Here is a 22,747-nt window from a genome sequence, read left to right as displayed (position 1 = left end):
ATTCTGCATAATAAAAGTTTTACAAAAGAAAAAACATTTAAAACAGGGCATTTCAAAAAAAGATGTAACTTCAGGCCATTGCTTGTGTTAGTTAGCCAGACACCCCTAACCAGTGGTTCTCAAACTTTAACACAGACCAAAATCACCTGGTAAGACAAGAAACACTAGAAAGGTCCAAGCTACTTCAAGTGGAATATGGCCGGGGCCTTACAGTTTTAACAAAGGCCCAGGTGATACTGATACTGACCAAAGTGTGAGAACCACGGCTCTAAAACATCTGCAAAGCCATGTTCAACAACAGAGGATAGGCAGAGCTGGACACTTGTGGTAGGAACCAATAATATCATGGTGACTAAAACATGCTCTCTTCAAAAAACACACACTCTATCAGGAAATGGAAGAGCAGGAAGTATAAAAGGGAATTAAATGAGAAAAGAACAGGAAAGAGGAAGAATGAAGAAGGGGGGAGAGGTGGTGATGAGGAATGGAGAAGAAATATATACTGTAAGACAGTTTCGTCTGCCATTGATTCGTACAGAATATAACTATTTTTAACATCCACTTGGTTAAACCTATATTATATCGGTCTCTGATTATAAATCATTAACCACAATATTGAAATGTCTAGTTTCCATTAAAAATATTTATTTTGTATTCCAATGTGTACTTATATATTCATATGTGTGTATATATACATTAATATGTAATTCATCCTTTTTATTCGATATTCTACCTAGAGTTCTTTTAAATTTTCTTTTCGGGTTTCCTAAAGTCTCCAATATTTCACTTAATCGTAATGTGACCTCTGCCACTACTACAATGTCAATATCTTCCATTTTGTAGCAGTGAATTACTTCATTTATTTGCCACAGAAGATAAATCCACTGAAAAGAGAAAATATACAGCAAAATCAAATTAAAGTATATTACATTGTAGAAAGAGTCACATTGTTCAAAACCTAAAACTTCCTTGAAATCCTCATCTATTAATTATATTAAAATGTTATATAGGTACCCCTCTGTATTAGTGCATCTTAATTATTCTATATAATAAAGAGGTAATATGCAAATTGACCATCACACCCTCACAAAGATGGCTGCCTACGACCAGGCTGGTAGGGGATTAGTGAGGGACGACCAAACGACTGAACAAGCAGGCTGTGTGGGGCAACCAGACCAGCAGGGGGGCTGTGAGGAGCGACCAGGCCAGCAGAGGGGGCAGTTGAAGGAGATTAGGCTGGCAGGGGGGCAATGAGGGGCAACTAGGTTGGTGGGGGGGACAGTTGGGGGTGATTAGGCCGGCAGGGAAAGGCAGTTAGGGGCAACCAGGCTCGCAGAGGGGTGCAGTGGGGGGTGACCAGGCCAGCGGGGAGGAGGGGCAGTAAGGGGTGACCAGGCCGGCAGGAGGGCAGTTAGGAGCGACCAGGCCAGCAGAGAGGGGGCAGTTGGGGGTGACCTGGACGGCAGCAGGGGGGCAGTTAAGGGCAACCAGGCAGGCTGGCAGGTGAGCAATTAGGAGCCAGCAGTCCAGTATTGTGAGAGGGATGTCTGACTGCTGATTTAGGCCCAATCCCAAGGATCAGGCCTAAAATGGCAGTCAGACATCCCACAAGGGGTCCCGGATTGAAGAGGGTGCAGGCTGGGCTGAGGGGACCCCCCCATGCATGAATTTCATGCACCTGGCCTCTAGTAAATAATATAAAATTCAATGAACCTAATAAAATTATTTTTAACTAGAGGCCCAGTGCACAAATTTGTGCACAGATGGGGTCCCTTGGCCTGGCCGGAGATCGGGGCTGTCTTGCCCAGTCCCAATCAGGGCCAGCTAGTCAGGGGGGAAGGGCCGTGGGAAGTTGGCTGGTTGTGGGAGGGACCGTGGGAAGTTGACTGTCTTCCCGCTGTGGTCAGTGCGTGTCATAACTACCGGCTGGTCATCTGGTCATCCAGTCTTAAGGGTCGCTTAGGCTTTTATATATATAGATAATCAATATGTTTGTGTAAATTTATAAACAAGATCCACTTAAGCTTCTGGTCTGCATATCTATAACCATAAGAAATTTTTATGTTATTTTCATTTATCAGTGAAGATTTTATGTATCACTGAAGATTATCTTCAAAACTCTGATTCTGCTTCCTAAAAGGAGCTGTTATATTCACTACCAAGGTCCTCCAAATATTTCGAATTTCATGGCAGGCCCCTTGAACACTGTCTTTGATGCCTATAAATCCAAAGCTCAGCACAAAATAAGTCATCACACTTGGGGAACTAAGACAAGAAAATACTATTTATGCACCCACGTCATTACTTCATCAGAGCATCTGATAAAATCATGCCCAGGCAGCCTAATGTAGCTCATCTCAGCAAGCCTCAGAATCCCAGGAAACTGTTATTGCTAAAATATTTTCTCCTGCATTTCCAGGTATCATATTTACCTGCTCAATTTTTACCTTCCCATGAAATAGCTCTTTATTTACTGGTATTCTAAGTATATTATTGCAGAAATAAACCTAAAACTCCTTAGTTATTTGCATTTTCTAAGATTAAAGTTCTCAGTAAATTTACCTAAGCTCATTTGACCTTAGAAACATACTTATTCCTCCCTTAAAAACTTGAAATACCTCCCCACTCCCCAATACTAAATTGGGGCAGAAGTACAGTGAACACACTTAAAAGAAAAGCTCACTCAGCAATATGTTTACAAAATAGTAGTTATGCAGGTGGAATAACAGGAACAATTTAACTATCACAATTTAAATTAGCAATAACAAAAAACATGTGAAAGCAAAAAAATAAATAAATACTTTGTTAGTGCTGATTTTCTGGGTGAATTTTGTATAGTCATTTCTGGATATATTGAGCCGCTGAATTCCTAATTTGCATCTCTGCCATAAGAACATTATCATATCCACCACAATTTCTTTTTCAGGCTGAACATTCTGAAAATAAAAATGAGAAAGTAAATTGTCAAGAATAATAAGATATATAGATGAGGTTTAATGTGTTGAAATGCTAACCCTCAATGTAATCTCATTGGGAGGCGGCTTACGAAGTAATGAGGCATAAGGGGGAAGCCCTCCTGAATGCGAGGTCACAGGGAGAAGACAGCCATCTGTGAACCAGGAGGTGAGTCCTCACCAGACACCAGGTCTGCCGGTGCCTTAATCTTGAATTTCTCAGCCTCCAAAATTATAGAAAATAAATATTTGTTGTTTAAGTTGTCTAGTCTATGGCATTTTTTGTTATAGCAGCCTGAACAGACTAAAACATATACCAAATCATTTCATCCTCTCGTTATTTCCACTTTACTATCATCCCCACTTTTCAGATGAGCAAACTGAAGCGAAGAAGATTAATTGTACTTCCCAAGATGAAATGAATAGAAAGTAGCAGAGCTGGGATTCAAACGCATACAGTCTAGTTCCAGAGACCTCAGTCTTAACGAATGTGCTAGGCCAGTGGTCGGCAAACTGCGGCTCGCGAGCCACACGCTGCTCTTTGGCCCCTTGAGTGTGGCTCTTCCACAAAATACCACGGCCTGGGCGAGTCTATTTTGAAGTGGCATTAGAAGAAGTTTAAGTTTAAAAATGTGGCTCTCAAAAGAAATTTCAATCGTTGTACTGTTGATATTTAGCTCTGTTGACTAATGAGTTTGCCGACCACTGTGCTAGGCTATTTCTGTCTCTCTAAAAAGAAGTCTCAAATATTTTTAGGCAAGTACAGAAACCAAATTTGAGATGTTTATATACATCTTTCTTTTTTAAATTCCTATATTATAATAATAAAAAATGGGGGGTGGTTAACTAGTAAGAGGAGAGAGAATGGGAGGTGGGAAAGGATACAGATCAGGCAAAAGAGACATGAAGAAATTAAACAAAATATCACATACTTATTATATCTGAACTAGAAAGATAACAAGTTTATGATTAAAACACAAAACTGAGCTCCTTTGGGGAAGCTCTAAGATTAATCTATATATGTATCGCCTTAGTACAGTGCTGGGAACATAACAGGGATAAGTAAGTGTTTATTGAACTGAACTGAACTGAACTAAAATGGGCATGATTTTTTTAAAAGCAGACAGATAAAAATTCCTTGTTCTTTTCAGCCTTGTTTAAAACTTTTGGGCTTAGCTCTCTCACTATAATCTTTATATTTGCTACCAAATATCTTACTTTCAAAAATTAAATAACCTATTGCAGGTTATAACCTAATCTATTAAACCCAGAAGAAATAGAAAATACTATAACAATAGATCATCTCAAGTCCCTCACTGTTTCACTTACTTGAACAAAAGTTAATAAAATGCTCTATAATTGTGGTTTTCAAACCTTTTTATAACAGTAAAAGCAAATTTTCCAAATAAAATTCCATCAGAATCTCAACTAATTAAAACAGGCCATGATATTACTACCCAAATCTGGGCTCCCAAGGAACCTCAGAGAAGGCCTGGAGATCCTGGAATTCAGTGTTAAAACCAGTATTGTACTATTTTTATTTAAACATTCCTACCCATGAATAGGTCATTTCTAAACACTGGCCATGGTGTGCAAAGTGATTCCAGAAGATAACCAGGCTTTGTACTTAGGGACTGAAAAGCAGTATGTCACCAAGAACATAAACTCTTCATTAAAAACACTAATTTCCTTCATTGTTAGAAACTAGAGGCTCGATACACGAAATCCCTGCACTGGGGCGGGGGGGGGGGGGCGGGGGGGAGGGTTCCTCAGCCTGGCCTGTGGCCTCTCACAGTCCCGGAGCCCTCAGGAGATGTCCGACTGCTGCGGAGGTGGGAGAGGCTCCTGCCACCGCCACTGCATTCACCAGCTATGAGCCCGGCTTCTGGCTGAGCAGCACTCCCCCTGTGGGAGGGCACTGACCACCAGGGGGCAGCTCCTGTGTTGAGCGTCTGCCCCCTGGTGGTCAGTGTGCATCATAGCGACCGGTACTTCCGCTGTTCGGTCGATTTGCATATTAGCCTTTTATTATATAGGATTATATAGGATATAGGCAACCTAAAAATTTCCCAAAAAAGAAACAGATTGACATCCAAAATGATGACTATAATAAAAAGAGACTTAAAATTATGTCAGTATAAAAATATCTTATTATAAAGATTAAAAATATATAGAATTTTGGAAAGGTTCAATTCCTGTGAGATTTAACTCTCACTTTAAATTAGATATAATGGCCTCCTTTGATACGATTAAAAATTACCCAAATAGCTATTTCACCTGGGAAGAGTTGCAGACACAGGAATACAAGGCTGCTGCTAATTGAAAAATATCTTCTGAATATCCATAATTCTTCATATAAGCATCTCAATTCATAAAGTAAAGGAAAATAAAACAAAAATCAATTACAAAATTTCAAATAGAAAAGCACAGAAACATAGAAATTCTACAAAAATGATACAACTGATATCTGGGCAAATACTATGTCAATAAGACACTGCAGATGCTTCTATATGAAAATTAACCAAACTGGGCTGTTATTCGATTAAAATTGACTGTTAACATCATCATCATCATCACCATCATTATCATGAATCTACAATCTGTATGGCGACTATGGAAATAAAGAAGCTTGTAATATTAAAACATATATGAAATATGGCAATTGAAATAAAAATAACAAAAATATCTGTTCAGAAACCACTGAAAAAACATGTACCATTACTTGGTACAAATTATTTACCACAACTGAGCAGCCAAACAATGCCTTAAGAACATGATAAACCATAAAAATCAGATTCAATAATTCTCAATGGTCTAAAACCGTGGTCGGCAAACTGCGGCTCGCGAGCCACATGCGGCTCTTTGGCCCCTTAAGTATGGCTCTTCCACAAAATACCATGGCCTGGACGAGTCTATTTTGAAGAAGTGGCATTAGAAGAAGTTTAAGTTTAAAAAATTTGGCTCTCAAAAGAAATTTCAATCGTTGTACTGTTGATATTTGGCTCTGTTGACTAATGAGTTTGCCAACCACTGGTCTAAAAAATAGAGGCTGCAGATTTTCAATTATATAAACAATAACTTTTATTGCTGGATATTTCCCTTACCAAACAAATGGCTTTTGCTTTACTGCCCTGCTGGTCTCTCACCTACCAACCAAGGCAATTGCTAAGTAGAACCTCCTTCTGCTACTCAAAACCCACCACTCAGAATAAAATCCACCATCCTTACAAGGCCTAGGATGCTGCAAGATCTGGCACTCAGCTATGCCTCTGACCTCATCTCCTCACATTCTCAATTCCACAGCCACCACCAGTGCACTCCAGACATACCTATCTCCTTGCTATTCCTTCAACAACCAAGCACACTCTCACCTCAGGACCTTTGTACCTCCTACTCCCTCTGCCTTGAACATTCTCTCACCTCACTCTTAAAGTGCATGTTTTATCAGATAAAATTATCTTAATTTTCAAAAAGGCAAATAAATACTCACCAGGAAAAGCATGTTTTTTAACATAATAGGCTGCCTGTCCTTCTTTGTAGTTTTCCAAAGGGAAGACCAAACCTTTGTTCTTCTTTATATTGACTAGAGGTTCCATTGCAAAAAGAAGAGTTAACTCCTTCTCTGCTTTCTTTGACTCTGGGTCATCCAGTGTCTAAGTGAAGTATAACCACACACACACACACACACACACACACACACACACACACACGGTAATTAGCAATTCAGTGTCATCTTAACAATATAAAAGCAAATGAATGATTCTGCACATATTACCTGGAGAAAATCAATAAGCTGTCCAGCTGCTGATTCAAATAAACTCCATTCCTCATAGTTAAAAGCCAATTTTGTAAATTTCACAGCAGCATCCATAGAAATAATATTTTTTCTTTCTATAATAAGTTGCAGAAGGGAAGTTTTTGGAAAACCAAGCATTCCATCCATAGCAGTATTTGACACTAGCAAAGGAGAGAGAGAGAGGTTGGAATGTCATTCATACAAGTAAGTGTTTACTAAACATTAACTATCAAACACTGTCAGGCACTAGAGAGACAATGGAAAAAAACACACAATCCAGGCCTTCACAGAGCTTACACTCTATGGGGAAGAGGGGAGCAAGAAATCATTCAGGGTGCTGTGGGGACAAATTGAAAGGGCATCAAACACAAGGATTAAGGTATGAGAGTGGTGAGGGAAGGCTACTCATGAAATGTCAAATATAGAGAATTAGTAAAGTTAACGAGTCAAATGGGCAGCTAGATACTACAGACTGAAAGTTCAGGAAAGAGATTTAAAATAGGAATATAACTTGTACAGTCATCATGATTTATCCACAGTAAATGTCAGGATCAGTCATGGACGATGGACAGCTGCCTAGGACAGAACAGTAAAGAACACCAACATGAAAGAGAAGAGAGGCAAAAGGCAACAAAAAAGGTTTAGAGAGAAAGGACTGGTCAACAACAACAAATACTGAAGGGGAAAATGCACTGAAAGGTGACCCTTTGCACTGAGCAATAAGGTTGTCGTGGCATTCTCAGTAGAGTGCTGGGGACAGAAGACTGCTTATATACAAGTAGGGAGAAAAAACTGGGGACAGTGAAAATAGACAATTCCTCCAATAAATCTGACCATAACAGGAGGAAGAAATACGGGGAGGAAGTTGAAAGGGGACATGAAGGAACTATTTGGAAAGATTAGGTTTAAAGACCTAAAGAGGAAGAGAAGAAACATCCCTTGCATTTTAATAAGAGGCAGTGGAAACGATGGGTGCAGATAAAGGCAAATTTTCATGCTTGCGTGAGGGAAGTCAAGGGAATTGTCATCTGAGATCTTGTATTTTCCTTGTGAAGATGAGCCCAAACTGTGGCACAGAGGCTCCCTGCCCTAACATGGGCATGTGCACACAAGTACACACACACACACACACACACACACACACACACACACATCCTAAGCTCACTTAGAAGTACACAAACTAAAATTGGGGCCTTAGCTTTCACCCCTCCTTCCAGGTGGACATTATTGTCACATCAGTTGGTGTTCCAAAGCAACAGAAGCTAAGCTCATAAGCAAAGAAAATTAAAAGTACAAATGCCTTTAAACAAAGACCACAGATAACAACATCCTTTACCAGAGCAAGCGTAAGAATGGAACAGAGCAAACAACTTAAGGAAATAAGAGAATATTAGGAACATGAAGCAAGAATAAACTGCTGTAAAAGATAATCGAAAAAGGAACTCTTACCCTTTGCAGCAGCATGGATGGACCTGGAGAGTATTATGCTAAGTGAAATTAGCCAATTAGAGAAAGGCAAATTCCATATGATCTCATTAATATGTGGAATCTAATGAACAAAATAGACTGACAAACAAAATGGAACCAAAGCATGGATACATGGAACAGACTGATGGACGGTGCCTAAGGGAATGGGGAGGAAGGGTGACTGGATAAAGAAGTTGAAGGAATTAGCTGAAGAACATATACGCATATCCCATGGACACAGACAACAGTGTGGTGAAGGCCAAAAGAGGGGGAGGCAGGGGTAGTTGGAGGTGTGCAAAGGTGGAAGGGGGGATGGATAAAGTCTGCAATAATGTCAACATTTAAATTTTTTAATTAAAAAATTAATTAACAAAAAATAGTTTGGATGGCAAATTATATCATCACCCAAACTATTATCATCAAAGGCATTGGGGGAAAAAAGCAGCAGTCAAAAGGGGAAAGGAAGGATGAGGAGAAAACCTTAATATATTTGCTCCAACCAAACTGTGCCACATCAGCCAGGGCAAATGCTATTACCCACTTTCCTATCCAGTATAATAAATCAAGAAATATAAGAAAAAATAAATAAAAATCTTAACAATTAGAAAGAAATATAATTGACATTATTGACAGAATGATTGTATATATTTAAAAAAATCTAAAAGAAAATCTACTAAGTTATTTGAACTACCCAGTGAGTTTAACAAGTTTGCTGAATTCAAAGTCAATAAAAATTGGATATGAACTTATGTGTGAACTACCACACCAAAAACTTCTCTTACTCCTGTTCTACAATAAAATATTATCTTAACAACTTATTTACTTATTAAAAGATCTTTTCCTGCTATAAACAGTTCTGAGACAACATCACGAATTTCTACTTCATCTGTAACAACAGGTCCAGTTTGCAGTGTTCGCCTATTTGAATCAGAAAGAGCTTCCAAGACAGCCAGAAACCGGGATGCAGTGCTATCAAACATCTCGTCCAACAACCGTTCTGTAACAGTACGTGGCCATGGCAACTGTAATTAAAAAAAAAAATACAGCCCATTTTTTAAAAGTTCTATAATGTCTGATATTATTAGGCAAAGATAAGTAAAATATGCTTAATTAATGATAAAAAGAGAGTGGTTGGCCTGTCAATGAGACGGCTGCTTTTATGATTTTCATCTTTTGAGGTGTTACTCCAGACTCCATTAAGGTTTATGTCATGTTGCCATTATATCAAAGACTTTGCTATTTCTTTATATGTTTGCATTTCCAAGCAGCATAAAATGGCTCTGTATTACTATCTTTTTATTAGGGCAACATCAATCTCCATATGCTTTGTGGTACCTTAACTACAGCCTTCAGGAACTGATATTCAAACTTTGGTTGCCTAAGAATCTCTCAGGAGTGCTTTTAGATTCACAGAACACATCTCGAGGTTCAGGGGGCCTGTGTGGGACATTTTAATAAGCACTGCTGGAAGCTAATTCCAGCATGTCATAATAAATACAAGAAGTCCTCAAAAGGTTGAAGGGCTTCTATATTCAGCAGGGCTGAATCATATTGTTGCCTGCTGGAATAGCCGAGAGCATTTCCCCAAACCTGAAAAAGATGCATATATTATTGCCTGTTGCCAGACAGCTGAGGGCATTTCAATCTACATGTTATTACCTGCTACTGGCCAAACAACTGAGTAGCCAAGGGCAGTTACCCCAACCTGAGGATGCCTACTGTATACCAAACCTTAACCTTTGATATGTATATCTGCTTTGCCTTAGGGCAATTTGTGTTAATAAAGAGCTAGGGGTCCAGAGATTCAGAGAACTTGGTTACTGAAGCTAGGTCTCCTCTGGCTCCCCCATGTATTCCAAATTTATATTTCATGTCTCGTCTCTTTATTAATTTACTCGCAGCCCTTCTCCAGATTCCGGAACCCTTCTAGATGCTGAGAAACACCCCGGCAAAGCACTGGAGGAAAATCTGATGCAGGGTCCTCAAACCCAAATTTGAAACAACATTTCATAGTATAAATAACTGGTCTTATGTTAATTAACGCTAAAGAAGAGTTGACCAGCTGTGTACTAACAAGCTAGTGACTGTGTGAGCCCTGTGCGAATTCCCAGCCACTCTGCTTTGTATCACCCCAGGATGATTTCACCTCTTGCAGATGGCTTGCCTCCACACTGTATCCTCTCTGACAAATTACCCGTTCTCTGTATTTAGATTACCAGGAAATAAGTAAAGCAGCTCTAGTTGGTTTTCCTAGAATCCATGTCAAGTTAGAACATACTGTCATTTCCCCCATGATTCCTTTGTTACTTTCCTCTTCTTGGGGCAAAGTCAGAAAGACAGAAAAAACAAAAGCAGGAATAAAACCCCAATAGATTACAGTGAACTTTTTTTTTATATCATAGGAAAATTAGCAAAAAGAATAGAATATTTATCAGAGCAATATACAAATACCAAGTAAAGGATTTTAAAATATAAATATTTAGAAGTTCTGCCCAGCAGGTATGACTCAGTAGTTGAGGGTCAAACCATGAACCTAGCGTCACGGGTTTGATTCCCAGTCAGGGCATATGCCTGGGTTGCAGGCTCAATCACCAGTAAGGAATGTGCGGGAGGCAGCCCGTCGATGTTCGCCCTCATCAATATTTCTAGCACTCTACCCCTATCTCTTCCTCTATCTCTAAAATTCAATAAAACATACTTTAAAAAAAAAATCTATAAAAAAGATTTAAAGTCAAAGTAATAAAAAATGGACTGTCAAGCATGACAAGCAAAATGAGCTCATTCAAATATATTTTAAAAATTAAAATCTCTAATAGAAAGATAAGATTATCTTTCAAAGACTGAAATATAATTCACCAAAAAAAGAAAACAAGGAGTAAACACAAATATAAGGAAAAGGTGAATCTGAAAAATAAAATTTTAAAAACCATTTTATAAAACTGAATTATAAAAAAGTGATAATATCAAAATGATAATAGCTTGTGGCAAAATTGGTACATGCAGGTTGTCACCCTGGAGAACTCCTTTTTAGAAATTAATTTGGCAATATATATCAAGAAAGTTACAGTTCGATTCCTAGTCAGGGCACATGCCTGGATTGCAGGCTTGATCCTCAGTAGGGGGTATGCAGGAGGCAGCAGATCAATGATTGTCTCTCATTATCAATGATTCTCTCTCATTATCAATGATTCTCTCCCATTATCAAAGCAAATAAATAAGTAAGTAAAGGCAACAGCTAATATGTACTGAGGACCTACTATGTGCCAGGAACATTCTAAGGGCTTTATCTGCATCTCATTCAATCGTTACCATTATTTCCTCCATAATACTTATGATGAACTACAATTATTTTATTTATTATGTAATCTCTCCACTAGAATGTAACCTCTATCTATTTTATTTACACAGCAGGTACTTTAAAACATATTTATTGAATGAATCACTAAAAAGTCAATCATTAGGAGTCTGAATTAGTAGTCCTTTAAAAGAATCCTTTGAAAGACAAAATGATTTACTGTGAGTTATTAATTGACTTACAAACTCAAAACTGTTTTATAAAATAAATGTAATGCATATTGCGATTACTTTCTTTTATAGGAAACACAATACCATTATTTTGTACACATAAAGCAGGACATTATGCAAACTATGTTAAGGTAATATACTATGACTTCATAAAAAGGGTTATGTTAACTATTCTCTGTAAAAAGTACCAATTAAACAATTATATTTTTTTCCTAAAAAGATATACCACCAGAACTTTCCATATAATAATTATCTTAAAGGAAACCAGGAATAAATGATTTTAATGTAATGTTATCTAGAATTTTAAACATTTTTCTTTGAAAATATATTTTATTTTTATACCAGGATGATTATAAATTGAGACCTAATAATATGCTAATTAATAACAATCTTGCAGCTTTGAATACTTAAATTTGGTTTGCTCAGAGGAAAAAAAAAATTCTATTGAGAAAAAAAGAATTGTCCCCTGCTCTCTTACAAACACCATAGCATTACTACTTAACAATACCAAATGCAGGCAGTTCAGCAGCTCATCCGTGAAATTATCTATCATTTGGTAAGATATCTACCACCCCCCCCCCCTCCAAATATACATCACTAGTTGGTAAGGGATATTATTTTAAAAGGCAATATGAAATGTACTTCTGGGCTTAGTCATCAATATATCAGAGTCAGGTAGCAATAGACAGCTACAATGTCCAAATAAAATCTGGATTTAAATATTAATTTATTTAAAATTTTTTAAAAGGGAGAATTACTCCTACATGTTACAAGAAGAAATGACATAAGAGAACAGCAGTCACTGCAGTAGTGAGAAAGTACTGGATTAGAGACCTGGGTTCTGGTCCCCGTGCTGTCAGCAGCGGCCTCGTGACCTTGAGCCAGTAATTTACATACTTTGAGATTTATTTCCCCATCTGTAATAGACAGGGATTGAACCACATGCTTTCTAGAATCCCTTCCGGACCCTGAGATTCTACCACTCTTCTGCCAGAAACTGCTCATCGTCTTCCCCCTTCCCGCCATTTTCAGTCCCTACAAAGAAACTCGCACGAGAGAATTTATGACCACCAAAACAGTCAGGGAAGGCTTCAAATAAATACAGAACTGGCCTTAAGGAACACTGAAATGCCAAAAGGCAAAGGGGAAGACAGTGGGAGAAGGAAAAAGGCAGGAGGGAGAAAAGGCAGAGGACCCTACAGGCATAACTAGGTCCCAGGCCCCTCCTGTGATAGCACTTAGTGCTGTTTGCCAAATACGCTTGTGGCAGGAAGGGACTGTGTGACAAGGTTTGATATGTGAAAAGCAGAAACTGCTGTCAGTTCCATGCTGGGCATTACTGCCTGTGTGAGGTCCTCCAAAGCTCCCTTATATCCCCTCCGACAGAATTACCAGCAATTTTCTAAATGAGGATGGCTCCTCAATCTGGCGCTGAGCAGCAGTCATGAGCAGCCCCTGATAACTACAACTTGATTGCAGTGGGAAATAAAGGCTTGTGATAAGCCTCTAAGACATGGGGGTTGTTTGTTGCTACACTATAACCTAGTTCCTAAACACTCCCAAAGGTGAAACTGAAGCGGATGAGAAGAGGCGCTTCCACCTTCTCTCCAGCCTCCAAGCCTTCTAAGCTGACACGAGCAGTCCAAGACAAGGGCTTCGGTGGAACCACTCCGAGGCCTGTGAGTCTGAACCTCTCCCAGGATCTTCTTCAGCCTCTTGCCCTTTAAAGTCACACAACTGGGACTGTGCGAAGGTACAAAAGCTTTGAGAAAGGGATGAAGTGACATCGTGCCCAAACTGGGAAGGCACTCTTCTCTTTATTTGCCATTGGTGCAGAGAATACTAGTAACATGCAGGGCTTAAGATACAGAGGTATATAACACAAATACACCACAAAAAGAGTCTGAAAAAGAAAAGACATTCTTACTTACAGTTTGTACTTCCTTTAGGTTAACTCTTATCTTTGGTCTAAAGAAACTTTTGTTTTTTCTTCTAGACTCAAATACTGCTCTTTTGAAGATCATCACTGCCATCTGCCTCAAAGAGAAGAATTATATGTGAAGTAATAGTGGGATGCAACTACTAATATAAAGTATCTCATCAACTCCAAAGTGCAGTACATTTCTTTTATTTCGTGAAATTTTGATACCTTTATCGTGGCCTCCCTATAATATCTCCTGGATGCTTCTGGTGGTTGTGAGGAGCCCATTAATTCCAGTTGCCTTAATTCATCAATTTTAGCTAAAGCACGCCGAGCAAATGCCTATATGCAATTAAAATAAGTTTAATTCACAATTAATGAGAGTAACAATTAAAAAAATATCAAGACATTTGATTAAAATGTATCAAATACATGTTTCATTCTCCCATACATTGGACTTAGTTGGTGAATTAAACTCTAGGCTATACTAACTCTCTATAACACAGTAGCTATCTAGTCTATCATTTCTTATAAGCACCACTAAATTATGTAGCTCTAAAGTTAATAAACGTCAGATATGCTCACTTTATGAAATAATAAATTTTAAAAATAAGGAAAGTAAAATTCTGATACAGGTATTTTCAGTACCTTCCTAATATAAAATAATATTGAATGTAAAAAAAAAAACTAAATAGGGAGGAAGGCGAATTGCATACAAGAATACAATGAGGAAGGAAAGATATCAGAAATCTTATTCAGAAGATCAGCAAAGAAGGTGGCAGTGAATAGAGAATAAAGGAGAGAGAAGAAAGAAGAGCAAATAGATAACAGAAAGGAGAAGCCAAGCAAATTTCTGCAAATTAAGCCTGGGACTTTTGGCTTTGCTTCATTTCAATTTGGGGGGTTTTGTTTGTTTGTGTCTGTTTCATTCTTGCCGGACTTCTAAAGAAGAAAATGCTGCACACGTTGTATTCTAAAATATTGAAATCCTCTAAATTAAAAAGTAACATACCTCTCCATGGATAGCAGCTTGGCAGTCATAGTAGCACTGGCAGACCGCAGTGTAAAGAGTAACTCTCCATGTCAGGTACCTGACAGACAGGAGTGGGACCGAGGACTCCATACACATACTGGCCCACAGGAGATACTCTAAGGCCTTAGAAAAAAAGGGTATAATTGAATAAATTTTCATTTTAAGCCAATAATTGTGATTTTTATTTGATCTAATCATATTATAATAAGTTCTGAAACAAGCTGCTGCTGAATACTCAAACCAAAAACAATGAGTCAAGAAAACACAAGCATTTAAAAAGTAAAAGAATAATTTAAAGAATGTAAAACCTCAAGTTAACCATCTTAGAATGTCTTCCTTCTTAGCTCCTAAAGTCCTATGAACTCAGCTCATTTTTATTAATAAATATCAAGTGTCAACAATAGTACAGGAACTAACTCCAACAATGAAATTTTTATTAGCTGGCCTGGAACCAATGTATTATTTTGAAAATAAACTGGAAAGCAGGATAGGGAAAATGAAAAAGGCTTACAGTCTGGGGCCTGTGATACTTAGTAGAAACAGTTGAAGATTATAATCAAATAGACCTGGGGTTCAGGCCCAAATTTATCACCTAGTCGCTGTGTTGTTTTACCTCTCCAGACCTCAACTTTCTCATCTTTAAAATGGGTGTTTTGGCACATCACCACAGTTCTGTTATGGAGGAGACAATATACATGGCATGCTAGGATGGTATTTGGCACACTCCATAAATGACACCTATTTCCAGTATAATTATTCCCAAGGTATAATGTGAAATAAAATTATGGGGAAAGGCTCATCATTGTTGTCTGTCTGTCTGTAGAAATATATGGAGGAACCTCTTGTGCTATTGTACCTGAGTGACTTTTACCCACAAATCCATTGATAACTATTTTTTAACATGTCCTTCCCATAAACCCTATACTGGGAAACACTATAGGACTACATGTATTCTGCAGTTAACTTTTTCAGTCTCTTTCCTTTCCTCAAAAATATTCTATCCCTAGCTGGTTCGCCTCAGTGGATAGAGCGTCAGCCTGCAGACTGAAGGGTCCTGGGTTCGATTCCAATCAAGGGCACATGCCTGGGTTGCAGGCTCAATCCCCTATAGGAGGCGTGCAGGAGGCAGCCGATCAATGAGTCTCTCATCATTGATGTTTTTGTCTCTCTCTCCCTCTCCCTGCCTCTCTGAAATCAATAAAATAAATAAATAAAAATATTCCAAAAGCTCAAAGGATATTTAGATTATATAGCCTTTCATTTGATTGAATACAAGAAGAAATTTGGTCTGTCCTCCACATATTGTTATAAAAAATATTACTGCGATGAAAATAAGAATCTGGGAGCTAAATATCTCAGAATATTAAATTCTAAATTATATCCATGGGAATATCAGCCTTAACCAAGCAGGTCCTCATACATCTTCCTGGACTATTGGATACGCCCTCACTTGTCTCCCTGGTCTCACCATCCCCCTTCTTACAAGCCCCTTCCTTATACATCCTCCTTACTCCCACCATAGTTATCTTTTTAATAAGCAAACTGGGTTGTGTCACTCTTGTGCTTGAAACACTTCAACAGTTCTCTACTGAGTATATGATAAAATACAGGCCTTTTTACAGGGCATGCAAAGACAATTCCTGCCTTCCTCCACACCCCATTACTCTTGACCTTGCATCATATACTTAAAGCTGGTCCAAAACTCTTTCCATTCCACAAAACACACCTCAGTGATCCAAATACATGTGTCTTTGCTCACTCTGTTCTCTTCTTCACCTGCCCTATAAGGCTGAAACTCTACCTCCACTACTAGCAATGTTACCTTGGACAATTCACTTACACTCCATGTGCCTCAGGTTCCTCATCCATATTGGTATAACAGTAATTAGGATCGTTTGAATATCTAATAAATTACCATACACTAAATGCTTAGAACATAGTAAATATAAGTGTTAGCTTTGGTAATGACAATGAAGACAGACGAGGAGGAAGGAGAACAGGAGAAGCTGGAGAAACAGGAGGAACAGAAGCAAAAGGAAGAGGAAATGAAATTAAATCACTTGTATTACTTTTAAAAATTGATGAGACTAAAGTAGGACTGTTCTCTTCATAGAAAAAAACAAACTTTGAAAAGCCAAATTAAAATTTTAAAATAAAGTGTTCTTATTTTAAAAGCCTAAATACATATTATCAAAAAATTAAAAGAAATAATATTTAAAAAGGAAATTTAAAACTATTTTAAATGCTTACATCACAACCAGGTAGATCCAAATTGAAACAATGAAATCCCATTTGTTTTTAATACATCAGATATCGAAGGTTGAAGAGACTGTTAATGTCGTGTTGGTAAAAGCATGGGCCAAAACACTGTTGGTGGAAGAGGTATTGTTGTTTTGGCAATGTTTCTATATTAAAAAGTTTAAGATGTCAAAAATAAAATAAAATAAAAATGAAGAAGCCCAGCTGGCGTGGCTCAGTGGTTGAGCGTTGATCTATGAACCAGGAGGTCATGGTTGGATTCCAGTCAGAGCACATGCCTGGGTTGTGGGTTTGATCCCCAGTGTGGGGTGTGCAGGAGGCAGCCAATCAATGATTCTCTCTCATCATTGATGTTTCTATGTCCCTCTCCCTCTCCCTTCCTCTCTGAAATCAATTTTAAAACACTTTTCTAAAGAAGAAGAACGAGGAGGAGGAGGAGGAGGAGGAGAGGAAGGAGGAGGAGAAGGAGGAAAAGGAAGAAGAAAAACCAAATCCCAGGAAGAAGCATGGTTCAGGTGTAGTACACACACCATTAATCAGTTCAGCCACAGGATGGCACTGCAGCATCATTTATATCAGCCTTTGAGGGAAACAACACAGCATTTCAAAGTTGGATTTGAAGTTTATGTAATGGAATGTGGAATAATTTGACTATTATTGTTCAAGCCAAAAACTTTATAAATGAAACATAAATCAACATTTTCTTAGAATTAATAGATTCTACTATATTCTTTAATGCTTGCTGAGTATTATACTACAGTTTTAAATGCCTTAGAAGAAATTACAGATTATACCATAAATGAAAGCAAAGCTGTAATACATCTTTGGGAAAAAAGATTTCAGAAATTTGCCCTACCTCTAAAGGGTAAATAGATTTCATTCAATTGAATACAAGCTTAAGCTTGGTAACTTCCCTTGACACAAAAGTACTTTCCATCTGGAAAGAACCCCATCCAGTCTTGGTCTTCAGTATGTCTTCAGGAATACAGTTTGAGGTCAAAACATACCAACCCCTCCCATATTGCTTATCCATTTGAGTAAGTGAGTCAAAATAGGATAGGTCGTGAGGGATGAAATTCAGTCTAATGGTGTTGAGAGGCAGTGCAGTGTGGCATTCGCTCTGGCCTTGGCTACACTTAACTAGATGTTCGACATGAGCAAGTTAACCTTTCTGAATCTTTGCTTTTTCATCTATAAGATGAAAGCAATAACAGAACCTTTCTCAAATTGTTTATATAAGGTTAATATTAGAAAGTGAGATAATATATGAAAGTACTTGGATAATACATGAAAGTGCTTAGAAGCCTACCTGATAAATGGTAGGCATTCATTCAACAAATGGTGGTGATGGTGATGGTGATGGTGCCTACCTCATAAGACTATAATGAGTGTTATTATGTACACAAAGCTTTTCACCTAATACCTAACACATAGTAGGGACCCAATAATAACAAAGGGTAGCAATGATGCCTGGATCTTATAGTGATAGGGGTTTATATTTCTCTGGGGTTATACCAACAAAAGCCTGAGGATATCATATCTATTTCTTCTTTTGTCTCAAGCTATAATAGAGTTGAACTCTAAAACAGCTACAGAATCAGAGTCCCTCAGACCAAGAAGGCACAGATGTGGCTGGTTCCCTACCACTCCCCACTTCCCCCTTCAAGGAATCAACTCACCAGCTGAAAGTTTAGAAATTTCTGGGTGGAAATTATTAATTTTCTTGGAACTTATTATATTGAAAAAAACTGAATGAATTTCATCCCAACTTTCAAATGCCAACTGTGAAACCATCCATCACTCCAAGATTCTTGCATCCCACCCCCACCCCCAACATTCCCATCCCACAAGACTGGGACCATAGAACTACTCTCCTTCAGCCCTTACTTTGTCAGAGAGAAATTCAGGTTCCATGAGAGGGAGAAGAAATGTCTTAGGTAGGGCTTAATAAGAAATTATTTTAAAACAACTATCATATTAAAATTCTCTCGGCATTAACAAGTACAAATACGAACAGTCAGATTTTGGCACAGACATCTCTGCTCTTCAAAGAGCTGGCAGACAAATGCTGTAGCAGACCAAACTATGGTGGCTCTGTGAAGCAGTATTTGTTGCTACAGCAAGGGCAACTGGAATACGCAAATTCTTTTCAGGAAATCAGCTGGAACTAAATGTAGAATCACTGGAATAGTCTCTAGCCAAATTTCCATTATGCATGGGACAGTCTCCCCTCATTTTAATTCGCACTCAAAGAGCTGGCCCTGTCTTGTTCAAGTCACTGTCAGCAATAGAGCTTTTAAACTCGAGGAACAAAACAGAGAGAGACTTCAAAATTGTTTTCCATTAAGCATGCAAATATCCTTCCTTCCATTTTAATTTTAAGTGTTATTGACTTTTAAGATACTTGGCTTTGTTTGGAGAAAATAAGAAAAAAAAGTATCTGTCCTGAGTGTTAGAACGTTCACGGTAAGGTTTTGCATGTGATAAAAAATAAAGTAGAAATGTTCCAGATGCCATTTGAATATGGACTCAATGTTAAGAATATTCTCCCTTCTTGGCCTACATCCTAATGACTGAACAATGAATACAGGGAATAAATAAGTCTCCTAGAGACAGAAGTGCTACCAACATTGTAGGGAAGTCAATAGAAACCTCAAGCTAAAACCTAGCAGTGAAGACTGGTGAGTGGGAATCCTATGTAATAAGAGAGAAATATGCAAAGCATCCGTTATGCCCTGAGGCGTAACGACCAACCGCTTAATGACTGGATCATGGATCAGCAGGAGGGTGGGGCAGCAAGCTACAAGCAGGGGGTGGGGAGCTACAGGAGGGCAGCAAGCAAGCAGGAGGCAGAGAGCTCCAGGAGGGGGCAGGGCAGCAAGCTAATGAGGGGTGGGGGGGGAGGGGAGCTACAGGAGAGAGGGGCAGTGGGCAGAGAGCTCCAGGAGGGAGGGCAGCGAGCTACAAGCAGTGGAGAGCTACCAGTGGCGGTGGGCAGGTGGCCAGCTGAGGCAAACAGCAGCAAGCTACTCGCGCCCGGATTCGTGCGCAGGGCTACTAGTCTTATTATAAAATGAAGTCTCCTTACCCTCAGGTCACGACTGGAACAGAGTGAAGATGTTCCTTCACCCTAATACACTAACATTCATTCATTCTTTCACTCATTCACTCACTAGCATGTGGGCCATCATTCAAGTCCAACCTCTTCAAGCAAAAGGAAGTCCAAGCTCCACAGTACAATATAAATAGGGTAACCGTAGTTTATCATTCAAATCAGGACATGTTTAAGAGTGAAAGCAAGCACTATTAATAATTACTCCAGGACTACAGATATAAACCAGAAGTGTCCTGAGCAAGCCAGAATGGATGATCACCCTTCCTAGAGATATAGTTACCAGGTGAAGATTCAGTATCAAGTTGACAAGTTTGGCTAATCTGAGAGACCAAGGGATAGTAAGAATGCTTTTCTTTCATTAATATTTTATTATCTGCAATTTTACCTATGATCATATTAAAGTAAAACTAAAAATAGTAACCCTATAATACATATTCACTAAATTTTGCTATATACTTCACTAAATTTTCTTTGTTAGGCATTCAATGCTAACAAAAGTCTTAAGAAAAATAGGAAATACAGGAGAAGATATTTTGTCAGTAAATTGCATACCTTGGAAGACTGACCAATAATCATCAGTTTTCTGCAAATGGTGTAAATGTAAATAGTACCTAAATGAAGAAAAAAAATCGTTAACATGGTTTACAGTCAAATTATGAAAATTTTATATGCTAATGCCTGTGGCTTAAGTCTGTAGTTCTAAAAATAAGCAATCTCATGAGAAAGTTGAATAATGGTTAGAGAGTTATAATCATTATAATTTGTTTTGTAACCAAATCATTAAAAGAACTAATATGACCATACTTTAAATAGGTTAACGCAGGAATCTTTAGCCTCATTATAAAAGCAGTTTAAGTTTTGAAATATACTGAACAAAAGAATATTTTTAGTAGCATAATTTATTACCCTGTGGTTTTAGTAATTCATATAAAACGTTATTGGTCCCCATGGTTTCCTTATAGTTGAAAAACGAAAGATTTATTTACAAATAAGATTAAAATACATATTTAAAATACATATTTAATCAGCATGGCATAATATTCAAAATGGAAAGAAACACATAATAATTTTAAAACCATAACACATAATAGGTTGCATTATATTCATTCTCACTCTCATATAATATTTATCTTATTATTAAGGTACTAGAGGCCTGGTTCATGAAATTCGTGCATGGGGGTTGGGAGGAGTGTGTGTCCCTCAGCCCAGCATGCACCCTCTCGGATCTGGGACCCTTAGAGGGATGTCCGACTGTCCATTTAGGATCAGGCCTAAACGGGCAGTTGGACATCCCTCTCACAATCCAGGACTGCTGGCTCCCAACCGCTCACCTGCCTGATTGCCCCTAACTGCTTCTGCCTGCCATCCTAATCACCCACTAACCACTCCCCTGCCAGCCTGATCAATGCCTAACTGCTCCCCTGCTGGCCCAATTGCCCCTAACTGACCTCGCCTGCTGCCTGGTCACTCCTAACTGCCCTCCCCTTTGGCCTGGTCGCCCCTAACTGTCCTCCCCTGCAGGCCTGGTCATCCCCAACTGCCCTCCCCTGATGGCCTGTCACCTTTAACTACCCTCCCCTGCAGGCCTGGTTGCCCCTAACTGCCCTCCCCTGCAGGCCTGGTTCCCCCCAACTACCCTCCCCTGCAGGCCTGGTCCCCCCCAACTGCCCTCCCCTGCAGGCCTGATTGCCCCCAACTGCCCTCCCCTGCATGCCTGATTGCCCCCAACTGCCCTTTCTTGCAGGCCTGGTTCCTCCCCATTGCCCTCCCCTGCTGGCCTGATTGCCCACAACTGCCCTCCCCTGCCAGCCATCTTGTGGCGACCATCTTTTACCTCTTTATTATATAGGATGGCCTTTGAGCACTCTAATAAAAAAGGGCATTTTCAACTCCTATCTAACATCATTCAAGTATGCTTTTTTTTTTTATCAGATCATTAATTAAACGAGGATAGATGGCTGGTCACAGGATTGAGGGGAGGGAGAAAGTATATATCTCTCTATATATAAAGGACATTATCATGCTATAAACATAACCAAAAGTGGCAACATACTTTAAAAGGCATGTAATTATAATACAAGTAGTCTAAATATTTCCTATAAAATATCAGATCTAAAATTCATAACCATCAAAATTCAACAATTATGAATCCCATGTTCACATTTAAACTTTAAGCTTCTGAGAAGACAGCATCTGCTCCAAGACACATACCACTTGATTAAAACATGCCTGTAAGCATGATAAATATTAATTACATAAATCAGTGACAAAAATATTGAATAAAATCTTAAACATATATAGCACCATACACTTTGGTCCTTAACATTCAAGGACTCAGCATTCTTACTGTGACTGCTCCCAGAACACGGAGCTATTTATTTCATGTGAGGTCCACCTAGGAGGAAACCATTTGGCTAGTAACAGCTCAAGTCCAACTTACTTTTTTTAATATGTTTTTATAGATTTTTAGAGAGAAAGGAAGGGAGAAGGAGAGATAGAAACATCGATGAGAGAAAAATATCATCAACTGGCTGCCTCCTGCACATACCCTCACTGGGGATTAAGCCCGCAACCCAGGCATATGCCCTGACTGGAAATCGAACCCACCACCTCTTGGTTCCTGGGTCAGATGCTCAACCACTGAGCAATGCCGGCCGGGCAAAACCAAGTTTTATCT

The 22,747-nt window shown here is 38.7% G+C and overlaps 1 protein-coding gene and 1 long non-coding RNA gene across 4 annotated transcripts in view; one reads left to right on the top strand and one right to left on the bottom strand.

The window, feature by feature from the left end:
- Positions 1–13,815, top strand: part of LOC129149840 (uncharacterized) — a 35,156-nt gene extending 21,341 nt beyond the window's left edge. For 2 of the 3 annotated variants that reach the window (XR_008556662.1, XR_008556661.1), the window contains exon 3: positions 9,116–9,250. This is a non-coding gene — a long non-coding RNA (uncharacterized LOC129149840). Of the gene's footprint in view, positions 1–9,115; positions 9,251–13,738 lie in introns of those variants that run through there. The other variant, XR_008556663.1, reaches the window with a different exon arrangement.
- The window catches only part of CFAP54 (cilia and flagella associated protein 54), a 247,148-nt gene that overhangs the window by 204,059 nt on the left and 20,342 nt on the right, over positions 1–22,747 (bottom strand). The window contains exons 5-14 of the mRNA XM_054719381.1: positions 20,623–20,681; positions 14,676–14,819; positions 13,892–14,005; positions 13,674–13,775; positions 9,041–9,239; positions 6,730–6,911; positions 6,445–6,607; positions 5,232–5,317; positions 2,802–2,936; positions 734–884 (exon numbers count right to left, since the gene is read on the bottom strand). Coding sequence (XP_054575356.1) covers positions 734–884; positions 2,802–2,936; positions 5,232–5,317; positions 6,445–6,607; positions 6,730–6,911; positions 9,041–9,239; positions 13,674–13,775; positions 13,892–14,005; positions 14,676–14,819; positions 20,623–20,681 — 1,335 coding nt within the window. The remainder of the gene's footprint in view (positions 1–733; positions 885–2,801; positions 2,937–5,231; positions 5,318–6,444; positions 6,608–6,729; positions 6,912–9,040; positions 9,240–13,673; positions 13,776–13,891; positions 14,006–14,675; positions 14,820–20,622; positions 20,682–22,747) is intronic.

This window comes from Eptesicus fuscus, chromosome 7, assembly GCF_027574615.1.
Source record: "Eptesicus fuscus isolate TK198812 chromosome 7, DD_ASM_mEF_20220401, whole genome shotgun sequence".
In the NCBI taxonomy this organism is placed as follows: domain Eukaryota; kingdom Metazoa; phylum Chordata; class Mammalia; order Chiroptera; family Vespertilionidae; genus Eptesicus; species Eptesicus fuscus.
Note: the sequence above shows the minus strand (reverse complement) of the source record. Positions and strands in the feature narration are given on the sequence as shown.